Source organism: Myotis davidii, unplaced genomic scaffold, assembly GCF_000327345.1.
Source record: "Myotis davidii unplaced genomic scaffold, ASM32734v1 scaffold223, whole genome shotgun sequence".
Classification (NCBI taxonomy): domain Eukaryota; kingdom Metazoa; phylum Chordata; class Mammalia; order Chiroptera; family Vespertilionidae; genus Myotis; species Myotis davidii.
The window spans coordinates 404,185-418,596 of record NW_006294609.1 but is presented as its reverse complement, the minus strand read 5'-3'; the positions used below and the strand labels follow the sequence as shown (position 1 = coordinate 418,596).

The following is a 14,412-nucleotide window of genomic DNA, read 5'->3' as shown; positions in this document are numbered from 1 at the left end:
CACCCGGCACTTATCACGCAAGTGCCGCCTGCATACTCCCCACGCACGGTGCACTCCTTGGCACGTTGTGTGTGGGCACCCACAGGGCACGCCCATCGCACAGCTCTTCTTATGTCTGTGCACATGCGTGCTGGAATGGCTATCTGGTGGGAAGAGTCCCGCCACAAATGACCAGTGTGTTCATTTCACATGTGGACAGAGGGCCTTCCTCCCGACTGACGGAAACGTCACTCCGTCGCTCCACTGACGGGCTCAAAGCTTCAGCGTCTCCGCTGTGCGGACGCTGGGAAAGGACCTGGGGTTTCTTGGTGTTTCAAGTACATTTTAAAATCCTGATCGAGACACATCAGCTCTCCACTTATTTTTATGTTCTTTTCCTCTAAACTGCCTATTCATGTTCTCTGTCTGTCTATAGGATTCGTCCTGTAATTACTACTGTTGATTTCTAAGAGTTCTTTGCATAGGAAAGCAATCAGCCCTTTGCAGCTGCAGCATTACTGAAAAGGCTGCCGCATTTTAAAGTCTCCAGAAACTGTTCCAGCTGAGTGGGTCCTGGCAAAAGCATCCACATGCCGGAGGTGGAGATGGCTCCGTGGGAGAGCCGTGGCTCTCCGTGTCCCAGCAGCCAGAGATGTGGACTGGAGCTGTGGAAGCCGGCCTGCCAGCACTCACACAGGTCAGTGGGCTGGGTTCCAGGGGGCACCCTCAGCTGTTCTCCTTGTACCCAGGGTGGGCTGCCCTCCCCACAATGGGCTCTGGCAAGGCTCAGTAGAGCCTTGTACCAGGCACATGGGCCTCCTTCCAAAGGTCACTCTCTGTAAGATGAATCCCGTGATTAAGGACCACAGACACATGTTCCAAGGATGTTAGTCCAGTCCTGGACCCAGCCCTGCCCCCCCTCCTCTCCTCCAAGGCCCAGCTCCCCTTCCCCTCCAGGGAGAACCTGACCCCACAACCCAGTGATCACCTGGACATGTGTGGGAAGGGCTAGGAGGGCAATGGTGGGCCTGAGGCTCGCTGCCCTGTGACAGGTGCCCCACCTGAGGGCCCATGCTGCCCATGGGGAGGCTGAGGTGTCCCTGGGACGTCTGGGCTAGACCCTCGTCTTTGCAGCCCTCCATCATCAGGTTTTCTGGGCATCGACCCTGCTCCTGGAACCTCCACACACCCCAAGCATCCGTGGGGATCCGGAAGCACATGTCTTCCTTTATGAGTCCAGCCCCTCCCCCCGCCCCCCACCTCCTGGTCTCTAGCAGGCCCATACCCAGCTGCCCAACCTCCTCACTGCCCTAGACAACCCACTCATACCCAGAACTTCCGTCAGCAAAGGCTCCAGGCAGGGGCCCCACAGTGCACAGCCTGTGCCCAAGATCCAGATAATGGCTGGGGCTCCAGCAGACGAGTGCCTGCCCAGGGGGGCTGGTGCCCACAGGACACCTGAGGCTGAGACCTTGCTCATGACCACCTGGGTGCATTCTGAGTTAGAGAAGATCCAAAGGGTGACCCCCCCACCCCCAGGGCCAGCCAAGGACAGGATGCTCTCCTCTTGCTCCCCACACTGGCCATACACACTCAGCGTGGCCAGCTTCACAGGGTTTGGCTGGAGAAGAAAGCTGCCTCTTGTCTGGCTGAACCTGCCCCATCTGAGCAGACGTTCTGCTGAAAACACAGACAACACTACATAAAAGCAATGTCAACGCAGCGGACGTTCACTGTAGTGCTGCCAACAGTCGGAGGGACACTGTCTGAGCATCGAGTAACAGCCGCATTCTTCCGGACTTACTTGATCCCCAGAGCAAATCCTTGAGTAACTTCACCTGCGTTGGGGCCCAGGAAGTGCAGGCCCAGCACCGGCTTTGGGGGCTTCTGCAGGCACACCATCTGAAAGCCACATTGCCATCTGCCATCTGCTGGAGGTGGGACTCGGGCTGCATGTGGACCACCCCCCAGTGTATGTGTGGCCATGGGGGGCTCCCCCACCCCCGGGGCCCATTCTTTCCCTCTCTCTCACCCCCTGGCATGCCCCGACTGGGCCCCCGAGGACACGCACCTTTATGTAACACTGGGACGCATCCCGTTCAGCCACCGTGAACTCGAGTGGTTTATAGTAGGCGTGATAAACCTGGCGACAAGATACCGATTCCTGGAGTCAGTGGCTGCAGCCAACCAAGCCCCCCGGACATTTCCCAGCTGACAGGCTGTGTGAACACAGCAGGGACTCGGGATCGCCCACTTGGTTGTGGTCTGGGGCCAGGGCATGGCTGGCTGGCCTTGAAGAGCACCCTCTCGCCCACGCACAGGCAGTCGATGGCCAGAGCCACCCTGCAGGGCAGGCCTCGCCCATTCAGGCCGAGATCCCCATGAACCACAGCAGCAGAGCAGGCGCCAGGTTAGCGCCACCCGCTGTGACTGGTCACTGAGCCCAAACTCAGCACAGCGCATGGGAACCGCCCAGGAGTGCAGTCTGAGCGGACGCTGTAGAGTGACCGGGTGACAGGCGGTGGGAGACAGGAGCGGGTTAGCGGGTGGCCATCTGGCCTCCCTCAGGCACCCTGGGGCTTGGTGGGCCCTCACTGAGCAGGGAGGAGGGGGCAGGCGCAGGGGGCCCCCAGCCCACACCGGAGCTGTCGGACAAAGGCTTTCAGCACCCGAGAAGGGACCGACAGCGCGTTCAGGGCTGCGGCCGAGTAAAAAATGAGCAGGGCCCTCACATGTGTTGCACAGCCATTATTAATTAATGGAGCTTCAGAGAATATTGTTCTAACTAAGACAGAATTGTAAAAAAAACAAACAAAGGGTATTTGGCCATTCAACATTGTGAAACATAAAACAACATTATAAAATGCCATGAACATATGTCCCAGTGTACTTGCGATGAATCAAACAAAAATAGCAAATAAAGTGCTGAGGGGAAGGCCGGCCTGTCAAGCCTGGCCTGTTGATGGAGGGGACTGGGGCACTGGGGCAAGGGGCAGGCCCTGGAGTCCAGTGGCTCATTCCCAGAGGGCACTAAGCCCTGCTGTGGTGACCACATGGGGTCTGGTTTCTAATCGGTCCGCCTGCAGGCTGCTGCAGCAAGAGGAAGCCACACCGAAGGCTTCCAGCATCCAAAGTCTCTCCACATCCTGCCAGGCTGCCTGGGCACGCGCTGTGCACCCCCAGGCACAGCTGGCCTGTCGGAGCAGACCCCAGAAGCAGTCTTGTCTGCTGAAAGCCCTGCCTCTGGGATGGAGGCCGAGTCTGGGCTGTCGGGGGCCTGCGGGAACTAGGAAGGTCTTGGAAGAGGAGCAGAAGCAGAAGCTGGCACGGGGCTGGGTGGGGTGAGGGGTCACAGACTATAGGAACCACGGGGAGTTGGGGAGTCGCAGGAAGTCGAGGTACCTGGGGGCAGGCCAGGCTGGGACAGGAGAATAGGGGATGAGGGTTAGAGGTCAGAGTGCAGGAGAAGACTTTCCAGGTCTAGGGAGACATGTGCCCTTGTGAGGTGGCCATACCCCAAAGGCTCCCAAGGCCACCCTCTAACACTCCCATTCACATGTCCCTTCCAGCCACCTCACAGCCTCACAGCCATGGCTCTGGGCCCCGCCTGCTCCTGCCCTGCAAAGATGCAGTCCTGGGATGCAGGAAAGCCAGCACTCCTGCTCGCTGGCTGGGCCTCTCAGGGAGGGGGTGTCAGAGGGCACGGGTGTCACACAGGTGTCACGTTGTGGCAGCCCCTTCTGCTCGGGGCCCTGACTTACCTCCACATGGTCCTTTCCGTGGCGTGCCACAGCCGCCTCCTCGGATAGCCCCACACAGCCATATTCCAGCGGGGTGAACACTGTGGTGGGGACCTGGAAAGACAAACCCTTAGCGACCCAAGATTGAAGATTCTCACCGGGCCACATCATTAGACATGCTGGCCGGCAGGCCACAAGCAGTGGGAAGACTCACTCACTTATTCCTGGGCCCTACCCACAGAGCTAAACTTCACACATACACATATATGCGCACGCGCGCACACACACACAAGCACTGACATGCACCCACCCATTGATGTACACACACACATGCACATGTGTACATATATACCCATATGCACGCACATATGCACAGACATGCACAAAATGCACAGACATATATACACATAGACATGTATGTACTCACACCACACACCCACATGCACATACACAGACGTGCACATACATGCACCCCACATATAGACATGCACACTCCAGGCTGAAGCTAGCCTGTGAAGAGCAGTGAGCACTCACATTGTCATAGTCCATCAGGTCTGAGGACTGGCCGCAGAGCCTCTGGGCCAGGAGCCTCCCTGCCAGGATAGCTGTGGGTGTCAGCTCAGGCCGCCCCTGACGAGGAAGGAGAAGTGTGCAGTTAGTTCGGCCTGTCTTGTAGGGAGTCCGTGCATCGCCCTCCACCTTCCTAGTGAGGTGTCTTCCTTTCAGAAACTCCCAGACGCTGTTTGCCGCGGGGCCTCTGCAGTGGGACAGCAGGCCCCCCGCAGGTCTGTGGTCTCTCTTCTCTCCCTCTGTGCTGCTCTGGGCGGTCACACCTTCCCCGGCAGAGCGGTGAGCTGCTAGTGAGCCTGCCAGGCTCCCTTGTGGCTTCCACCTGCACCCCTTCTTCACGTCAGTGACCTTGCAGAGCTGAGCCCACAACAAAGCTCAAAAGGGATCCTGCTGCCACTCATTCAGTGAACTGGGATTCTGGCTAAACGGGGCCCTGGAAGCATTCTGTGTGCTCCTGACCCAGCTCATCACAGCCCATTACAAACCCAAAATGAAAACACCGCTCTGCTGGGCACCCCTCTGTCCTAGTGTGTGTCCTGCGGGGGGGTGGGGGGCGGGGGGACACAGCCCCCAGCGTTCCTGCACGGGTAGGCCTGGGACAGGCTGCCAATCACCTCTGCAGCAGCAGGAAATGCAGATGTTGTTTGACATTCCAGAAATGAATGGAGATCCACAGAGATAACTCCGGAGAGCGGGCTGTGCATTCCACTGAGCCTGGCTAGTTGCGGAAACCTCCAGGAGCATGCTCACAATATCGCACTAAACAATGGCTCCCCCCAACCCGGACCATTGCGGTGTTAACCCTTGTGCCTGCTCAGAATGACCTTTCCAAGTAAGCGAATTTAATATCTGAATAAATAATGCCTTGTGTGTGCCACATGTTCCTGGCCACATGGTCTAAAACAGCGGTCGCTAATCGGTCTGGTGGTCCACGAGGTCTGAAAGGTTGGCAACCGCTGGTCTGTGTTGGCAACCGCTGTGTCCCCCCGCCCCCCACAGTTTCTGCTGTGTTAGCACAAGCCCTGCAGTGGATGGAACACCAACTCACTCAGCTCCCGGGGTGCATAGAGAGCGCATCCTATTCGAACTGGGCTCTCTCCTAAGACCATGATGCTATCTCAGGGCACAGCTCACAGGATGGACACCAGCAGCGAATGCCACTTCCAGGCCTCAGAGATCACACTGAGCAACTGCTGCTGGCTATGCTGGCTGGGTCCACGGGACACGTGAGGACATGTACAGCCACTCACTTCCGTTCACACAACAGGACGATTAGGTGGTCAAAGGTGACCCGGAGGGGAACTGACCAGAGCTCTGGCCACACGCCCCAGCTGAGCTGTCCCCAAAGTTCCATGCCAGATGGGAAAACTGGCCCTTCAGGAACCACGGGAAGGCCGGGCCTTGCATGTACCTGCCTGGCTTGTCTCCATGTGCCCAAGCTCTCCCGAAGGCCCCCAAATATCATGACCACAGCAGAGGCTGGCAGGTGACGCTGCGGGAAGGATGGTCCCACAGCATCAGTGACAACTGCCACCTGTGTCCTCTCAGCTCCAGGATGCCCCCCCTAGCAATCCACTCACCTTAGATACTGGCTCCCCTACCCCTAGGCATTTCCCCAAGTGGGTTCCCTGGTGTACCTGGGCACAAGCCTCTTCATTCAGCTCCCCTGTGCCTTTTCTAGCTCTTCTCCAGCTCAGGGTTCCCTCACCACCACCCCCTTAGGTCTCTCCTGACCCCAGTAACTAAGCATCATCTGAATCTGAAATAGTTTAGTCATTTATTTGTCACCTGTGACCACTACCAGAATGTTGCCTCTTTGAGGGCTGTGATTTTATCTGTTCCTGCAGTGGCCCCAGAACCCAGAAAAGTGCTTGGTACCAAAACAGTGGGCACTCAGTCAGTACATGAGGAATGAATGTAAATTAGCATATCATTGTGGGTTTAATAGCCCTCCCCCACCCCAATTCACCTCTGCTTGGAACCTAAGAATGTGGCCTTATTGGGAAATAAAGGTCTTTGCAGATATGATGAAGGTGAGGATGTTGATGAGTTCACACTGGATTAGGGTGGGCCCTAAATCCAATGAGAGGGTCCTGCCAAGAGATGAACAAGAGCACAGCCGCCTGGAGGAGACGGTCACGTGAGACAGAGATTGCAGAGCTGCAGCTCCGAGCCTGGACCGTCTGGGCCAGGGGTCCTCCAACTTTTTAAACAGGGGACCGTTGGAGGGCCGGACTATAGTTTAAAAAAAAAATATGAACAAATTCCTATGCACACAGTGGCGACAAAAACACCCGGCGGGCCGGATAAATGTTTTTGGCAGGCCGCATGTGTCCCGCGGCCGTAGTTTGAGGACCCCTGGTCTGGGCCATCAGATGCTAGAAAGGTCCTTCCCCCAGAGGCTTCGGAGGGGGAGACTTCAGACCTCCAGCCTCCAGCATTAGAGAAAGTCAGCTTCTATCGTTCTAAGCCACCCAGTTTGCGGTGATTTGTGATGGCAGCCCTGGGAAACTGACATACATGTCAATGATGCCAGCAGGTCTCAAGGTCAGGAGGCTGCTGGGGTCCGGGCGCCTGGTGCCCCTCTCAGTCCCCTTTGACCAGGAACTCTCCTGAGCCACTTCCTCAATATGTGCTGCACACGTGTGGGGCAGGCCGACTGCAACTGAGGCTTTTGGGAGAGCAGGGGCCCCACAACTGACCAGCTGTAGGTCTTGCTAGGAGCCTGTGAGGGGACAGGGCTTCCACCAGGGACTCGAAGGTGGTGTGCACCCTTCCTTTCCAGGGGAGGGAACAGGCAGGCCTGAGTGGGGCTGGGTCCACACCCTGTCAGGCTCCAGCGCCCTCAGGCCCTGCCCATCTACCAGTCCAGGGAGAGTACTGACCTGCCCAGAGATCAGAGTATAAACTGAGGCAAGGAGGTCAGACCCAGTGCTCTGGGGCCAGCATGGCAGCATTTCCAGCGCCTGCACCTCTGCCCACCTGCGGGGAGGTTGAGGCGGCCACTGCAGTGAACAGGTACCATTGCCTCAGAGCTGACGCAGCAGTTTGCAATAGGAATCTACTAACGGTGCTCTAAGCCATCCCCACCTGCCCTCCATGGCAAGGAAGAGCATTCGAGAGGGCAGAGGTTGATGCCCAATTCCTCCCAGAACTCAAGTTTAATGGCACCTGGGACTTGGCCCAGAGACTCTGTCAGCCATGTGTTTCCCCAAGGCCTGGCCAGGGTAGGTGGTAGTGGGGGGTGGGGGTGGGGTGTCAGGCATCGGGCACTAGCCATACCTCCGCTGTGTCTCCAATGGCATAGATATGGGGGACGGAGGTGGCTTCCTGGGCATCAACCAGGATCTTCTGACTCTCAGGATTGGTGTTCACTCCAGCCTTCTCCAAATTCAGATTTCTGGTTTCTGGAACTCGCCCTGAAGGAAAGAAAGAGCAGTTTATTTACTGCAGTTTTCTTTAGCAGTTCTGACCAAGATCTCTTGGTTTATTTGAAACACTTTACCTGCTTTAGAATTGGTAAAACATCAAACACAAACATCGTCAGGGGACTCCTGGCCCCACAGGCCTCACACTCACACACACACACACACACACACACACACACACACACACCTTCCATTTGCACAAAGAATCAATGGAAGGATGAGGCAGGACCAGCAGAAACAGTGGGCCTCAGAAAGGGAGGAAGCAGGGGGAAGGGGCAGAGGTAGGAATAGGATTTCTCTAAACACATCCTGTGATACAGTTTTGTTTTCTTAATCGTATATATGATTACATATTTAAAAATAAATTTAAATTTAAAATGGGGGAAAAATCCCTATGACTTATAAATAACCCGAAACCAAGGGGCCTGCGTGTGTATGAAGCTGGGAACGGCAATAGAAAGATGCTTTGATCAAGAACCGAAGGAACCAACATTTTAACTGCATATCCTCAGAGGGTTATGTCCTAACAATAAGTAAATCTGCAAACAGATCTGGGTGTCGCAGAGAACAGTTAAAACCTCGTAATGTTAACTTTGAAATTCATTATTTTTTTTTTTAAATATAAAGTTCCTGGTTCTCACCACAGAAAGGTCTAGAAGCAGTGAGGACTAAGGGTGATATGCATCGAGACTGATCACTAAGCCTCCGCCATGAAGGGGCCGGGATCGGGGCGCAGCCCACTCTAGGCCTGGGTGCCCTGGACATGGCAGAGCAGCCACAGACACGATGTGACAGGGCCATGCAGCTGGTAAAGACACCACGTCCCCCGGGAAGACACAGACTGTATACACCCAGGCCCCTCACAGAAGCTGGGGCTCCCGTCCTGCACGTGCATTTTCCACTCAGGTCTCTATGGAGCCCATCTGTGGGCCTCAGGTGAGCCGGCGGCCTTGTGAGTCCCCATATGGCCCTTCCCAGGGTGGACTGACCCCCTTCCACTCTCTGTGACCCCAGGGCTCCCCATGCTCCTCCTGACGGGTCGGACTGGGGCAAGGACAGCACTTCATGGGGATTTTATGCTCCTATCCTGCCATCGGACTGTTTGAGTGGATAAGCTGTGGCCTTGCGTCCCAGGTGCCACAGGAAGGGGAGCCAACCCTGAGCGAGCAGCGAGAACGCACAAACCCACACGCTGCTCAGGGTCTCAGGACAGGCCCCACGGCCACTCTAGGGGGCTAGAAGGCTGTTCTTGCGGCGGCTCCACGCTGCAGACCTCAGCTCCCCGACTTCTGTGTGTCATGACCTGCCCAGCACAGCCCCAGCTTTGAGAGAAGACCTGTGCCAAGGGGCAGAGCACACCACACCTGCCCCTGGTGCAGTCAGTTGGTTAATCCTGCTCTGGGGTGCAGAGCCAGGAGGGGCCGGGACAGTGGTCCCAGGGTGCTGGCGCAGCTGCCTCCCTGCCAAGCTCCACATGCTACAGCCTGGGCGTCATCACAGCGGAGCTGTCAGCCGGATCCCTATTTCCCTCATCTAGTCGATGTGGCCTCACTGGGCAGGAAGTGGCAAAGGCAGCTCTTCCTGCCCGACCCTTGGAGGGTAGTGGGCAGCTCATGGCCCCCAGAGGCTCAGGGTGATCCCCTAATGACAAAAATTAATGATTTCTAAGGCATAGTTCCCACAACTTGCAGTGGCTCAGACACACAAGAGGTCGGGTAGCGGGTGGTGCCAATCTGAACATCTGGAGGACCAAGCCGTGTGAAAGGGAAACCTCGTCTCCAGCTGCTCTCTTGAAGCGGGAAGTCAAAACAGAGACTTGGCTAAGCCGCGCTTCTCAAGTTCATGGGGAGCCGGCTCCAGCCTCTTCACTCGGCTTGGCCACAGGAATCGGGTGCCAGGCAGGCTGGCACCCATCACCAATCAGGCCAGACATAGGCAACAAGAGGCTCCGAGGTCCCTGCCTTCTGACGGCACTAGAGTGGTATGAATGGAGACCCGTGAGAATGCAGAGTGGGACATGCCACCGCAGCCAGTGTCCTGCCCTGGACAAGATGGCCTGGGGGGGCCAGGCCTGACTCCCGAGTAAGGGAGATTGGTCTTTGGGAACCAGTGGGCACCCAGGAGCGCTCGTGCATTTGGAAAGGGACTGGAACATGCTGTGCCTCAGTGAGGAAGGAGCTGGGCCCCATGGGCAGAACTGGAGGGGATTGGCTGGGTGGGCCGAGGGTCCCTGCAGGCAGAGGGCTCAGCTCAGCCCGCTGGGTCTTCCCCAGGCCCCCAGTTCTGCGGAACACAGCATTCAGCAGCTCACCATGCCCACCGCTTCCTGCGATTGCTGGGGGCTGGGGCAAGCTGGTGTCCCAGACCCACTTGCTCTGATGCTGACCACGCTGTACCCGAACTCTCTCCTGCACTGCTGCCTGGCCAATCACAGGAGGCCAAGAGCATTTCCTCACATACCTCGTGGTAACCATGGTAACTACACACCTTGCAGATGCCAGCAAACCACATCTGAGGTCCTGAAGAAAATACAATATCCCCCCTATTCACGGACGTGATACATTCCAACACCCCCAGTGGATGCTTGAAATCGTGGATTGTACTGAAACTTATACTTTTTTTTTTACACATCAGCACTTTTCAACCTTTTTCATCTCATGGCGCACATAAACTAATGACTAAAATTCTGTGGCACACCGAAAAATATCTTTTTTTGCCAATCTGACCAAAAAAATAGGTATAATTTTGATTCACTCACACTGGACGGCTATTATTCTATTGACTGTTATTTTTTCGTTTGACAATCTAAGGGAAAACACGTCAGAGCCCCTGGCTAGTCAGGTATTGCATGTTTTAGAAATTCTTGTGGCACACCGGTTGAAAGTCGCTGTTATACATGCGTGCCTTTTCACTTAAAGGAAGCACTTTATGGCTTCTCGTTGGCATATTCTAACCGTCAGCGTTACTGCTCTTCTGCTTTGGGGCCGTTACTAAGTAAAATAAGGGTTATTTGAACGCAAGCACTGTAATACCTCGGCAGTTGATCTGATAACAGAGATGGCTACTAAGTGACTAATGGGTGGGAGGCAGATACAGCGTGGAGACCCTGGACAAAGGGATGACTCACGTCCCAGGATGGAGTGGAGGCATGCAAGATTTCATCCCTCTACTCAGAACAGCATGCACTTTAAAACGTATGCACTGTTTATTTCTGGAATCTTCACTTAATATTTTTGGACTTCAGTTGACTGTGGGTAATGAAATAGCAGAAGGTAAAACCATGCCTAACAGGGGACTACTATATAGATAAGTTTAAAAATAGAAAATTTGTTACTAAGTAACAAATTTATGAATAACAAATGTATGAATCAGGTTGCCTCTATAGTCCATTTTGAAGCCAGAATTTTTAGGACCCCCAGAGGCCCAGAGGGGGGAAGAATGGGTGCCATGGTGGAACCCAGTGGCTGGCCACACAAGCAGGGTAGCTCTACCACATGGACAATGCCCAGCCTAGGCCCAGGCTATACATAAATGGCACAAAGCAAGATGCAGGCAAGTCATCTCCTTGACCATTTTCCTTTTATCTTATGCAAAAATAAAGGTACTACTCTGGCCGGTATGGCTGTTAGTTGGTTGGAGCATCGTCCTGTAAATCAAAAAGTTGCAAGTTTGATCCCTGGTTCGGCTGTGTACGGGAAGGCAATTGATTGATGTTTCTTTCTCACATCAATGTTTCTCTCTCTCCCTTCCTCTCTCTCTAAAATCAATAAGCATGTCCTTTGCTGAAGATTAAAAAAATAAAGATACTACTCCTCAAAAAATATGGGGGAAGAGGGGCGCCCCCACCGTGCCCCAGGCTGCATCACCCTGCACGTCACACACAGTACTCCCCCCAATACCCCTCCTCCGCCCCACACAGAATCTCTCCCCCTGCAGCCTGGGCTCTTGACACCAGCTTGGGTCCAAGTATCGCTGAATGGCTCCCCTGGTGGGACTCCTGGCGGCCCCCAAGTCTCTGCTCCCTGGACACCACGGGGCTGGAGATGGCGATCTGTCCACATGTCAGTTTAGATCAGTGATGGTGAACCTATGACACGCGTGTCAGAGGTGACACGCAAACTCATTTTTTTGGTTGATTTTTCTTTGTTAAATGGCATTTAAATATATAAAATAAATATCAAAAATATGTCTTTGTTTTACTATGGTTGCAAATATCAAAAAATTTCTATATGTGACACGGCACCAGAGTTAAGTTAGGGTTTTTCAAAATGCTGACACACCGAGCTCAAAAGGTTCGCCATCACTGGTTTAGATCCTTGGGGCAGGTCCTCAGAAGAGGGCCACGGGCCAGGTGGGGCCAGGCAGACGCCGCACCCCCCTGGCTCCTTCTTGTGCTCTGCTCCTTCCCAAAGGGGGGGTTGAGGGCTCAGCGCTCTCAGTGCTGATCGTTACTAGCAAACTTATTTTTTGGCCTCGCATTAACTCTATTTCCTCTTGTGAATTGTCAGTCCCTGCCGTTTCTCCTTCACTTACAGACATTTTCATGACTTTCTTGCCTTGTAAGAGCTTCTTAGGGAATACACGTATGATACACGTGTTACAGCAAACAATGAGAACATTAAAATTCCAGGAACAAACAGATGTTCTCTCTTCCTCCTCAGAGGCCACAACCATCTGCATAAATATTAGAATGGGCCCCACTCCGCTCTGCCCTCACCAGGCCCAGCCTTGCCCGTTGGCTAGTCCCTCTGGAGGACCATGTGACCACTGTGTCTCGAGGTGAAACAGTCCCTCCTTCCCAGCACCCACCACCCAGGGCCCCAAAGTGGTGGCAGATTCAGCATTCAGCCCAGATGTTCTTGGTAACCGGACTGGGCCAGCCCTCCTCTGATGCCACAGCTGCTGCTGCTCACTGGCCACCACACCATGCAGCTGCTGAGAAGCCAAGTCTGAGAACCCCAAGAACCGCTGATCAATTACTACTTGCTCTGCCGGGCACTGGGGCACAGATAACCGGGCACAGGCAGCTTCACGTGCCTCTTCCATCCATTACGGGAAGACGGGCATTCCCCCCGATTTCACGCCTGCCTGGAGCACATGTTCTGACGAGTGAAGGGCAATCCGTGTAACGAGGTAAGATTTAAGTGCCAGCAGGGGTATGACAGGGCGAGTGAGGGCTGTGATCAGAGAGATGCAGCAAGGATTTGCAGGAAGCAGCTGGAGGCTCAGTGCCGGGAGCTCGGGAGTCTAGGCGGCTGGACAGGCAGCGTGGGCGAGGGCCCGGAAGCAGCTTCACACACAGGCTCATCGAGGGCCCCCCAAGCGACCCTCCTGAGGGGCACGTGGACCCCCAGAGCTGGCCACTCCCCCCTGACCAGGCCTGTGCAGCACCCCGAACCAGGCACAAACGGGAACTCACACCTTCGGAATCTCCAGTTGGATTTTCGGAGCCTTAGTTTTCAAAAATGCATTATATATGTCTTGTCCTCCTTTAGACTTAAGGGGAAATGATAAAAACAGCAAAGGGCTTCTTTTATTTTCTCAAATGGCCCCTTCTCAGTGAGTCCCAGGCGCATCCACAGCTGCAAGCCCGCCGGGGGCAGAGAGCTGCTATCCTGCTGGCCTTGGCATCCCAGGCAGGGCTCCATGTTTGCTGAATGAATGAGTGAGGCCCTGGCCTCAGTGTGACCTGAGGTGGGCTGCTTGCTGGGACCACCAGCACCCACCAGGGCCTCCTAGGCCATCATGAGGGAGCCTCTTACCTGGAAGGCTCCTTGGACAAGCGGGGCGAGCTTGCCCCTTGGGGCACACATGTCTGTTGGCCAGAGTGCATCTGGAAGTCCATGTGTGGGTCTTTCCTGACTAAGCCTGTATGCCAGCACGGGCACCGCATAAAAAAGCCACGCTGGCCCTGCAGTCAGCCATGAACTCGGTGCAATCTCCAGCTCCGTCCCAGCTACAGCCGGGTCCAAGGGACCCCCGGAAGGAACGTGCTCCCTAGCAGGCGGCAACTATAGTTGTAACAGTTAGAGATGTAATGCTCCCGCTGTTGGCTGCTCCCGCTGGTGCAGAGTTGAGACTGTGCACATTAATGTGGTGCCCATTTATCTCTAGGAGAACTTTCACAAAGGTGTTTTTTTTTTTTCTTTCCTTTTTTCCTAATTGGTTTCTACTAAGTTCTAACCATAAATCCTGGATTTGACTTGGTTAAGAGACCCCATCTGATCCCTGTGAGCACCGCGGCTAGCTGGCTCTGGTGGCTGTGGGGGGCACAGTGACCCTGGACACAAGGAGCTGGCTTGCAGACCTGGCACAGCTCTCCATCCTGGCTGGTGGCTCATCCCAAGTAGAGGGCATGAGGCCAGTCTGGGAGCACAGGGCACTGTTTTCCCGCTGCCCCTCTCCTGGCTTCTGCCACTGCAAGCTGGGGCGGAGGGAAATGAAGGTCACAGCCGATGCCGCTGCTTCAGGAGTGGCGGTGACTGCCGGCCACACGGTGTGGCAGGGAAGCCTGTGGCCACTCCCCTGGGCCTGTGGAAGGCACGAGCTCCATAAACGTCTTCTTTTCCTCCAGAAACAAAGCACAGACACAGCAGATTCGGGTCTCTCTTGATGTCAGTAATTACAAACTTGACATGTGCACTGACCTAAAAGGCATTAGAGTATCAGAAGAAGAGTAGTTCATTCTTCAAGGC

General features: G+C 54.9%; 1 protein-coding gene across 2 annotated transcripts in view; it reads right to left on the bottom strand.

The window, feature by feature from the left end:
- TXNRD2 (thioredoxin reductase 2) overlaps window positions 1-14,412 on the bottom strand; it is a 45,208-nt gene that overhangs the window by 2,090 nt on the left and 28,706 nt on the right. For both annotated transcript variants that reach the window (XM_006768828.2, XM_015567295.1), the window contains exons 12-16: window positions 7,572-7,708; window positions 4,254-4,349; window positions 3,741-3,833; window positions 2,051-2,122; window positions 1,784-1,881 (exon numbers count right to left, since the gene is read on the bottom strand). In XM_006768828.2, the coding sequence (XP_006768891.1) occupies window positions 1,784-1,881; window positions 2,051-2,122; window positions 3,741-3,833; window positions 4,254-4,349; window positions 7,572-7,708 (496 nt within the window). The remainder of the gene's footprint in view (window positions 1-1,783; window positions 1,882-2,050; window positions 2,123-3,740; window positions 3,834-4,253; window positions 4,350-7,571; window positions 7,709-14,412) is intronic.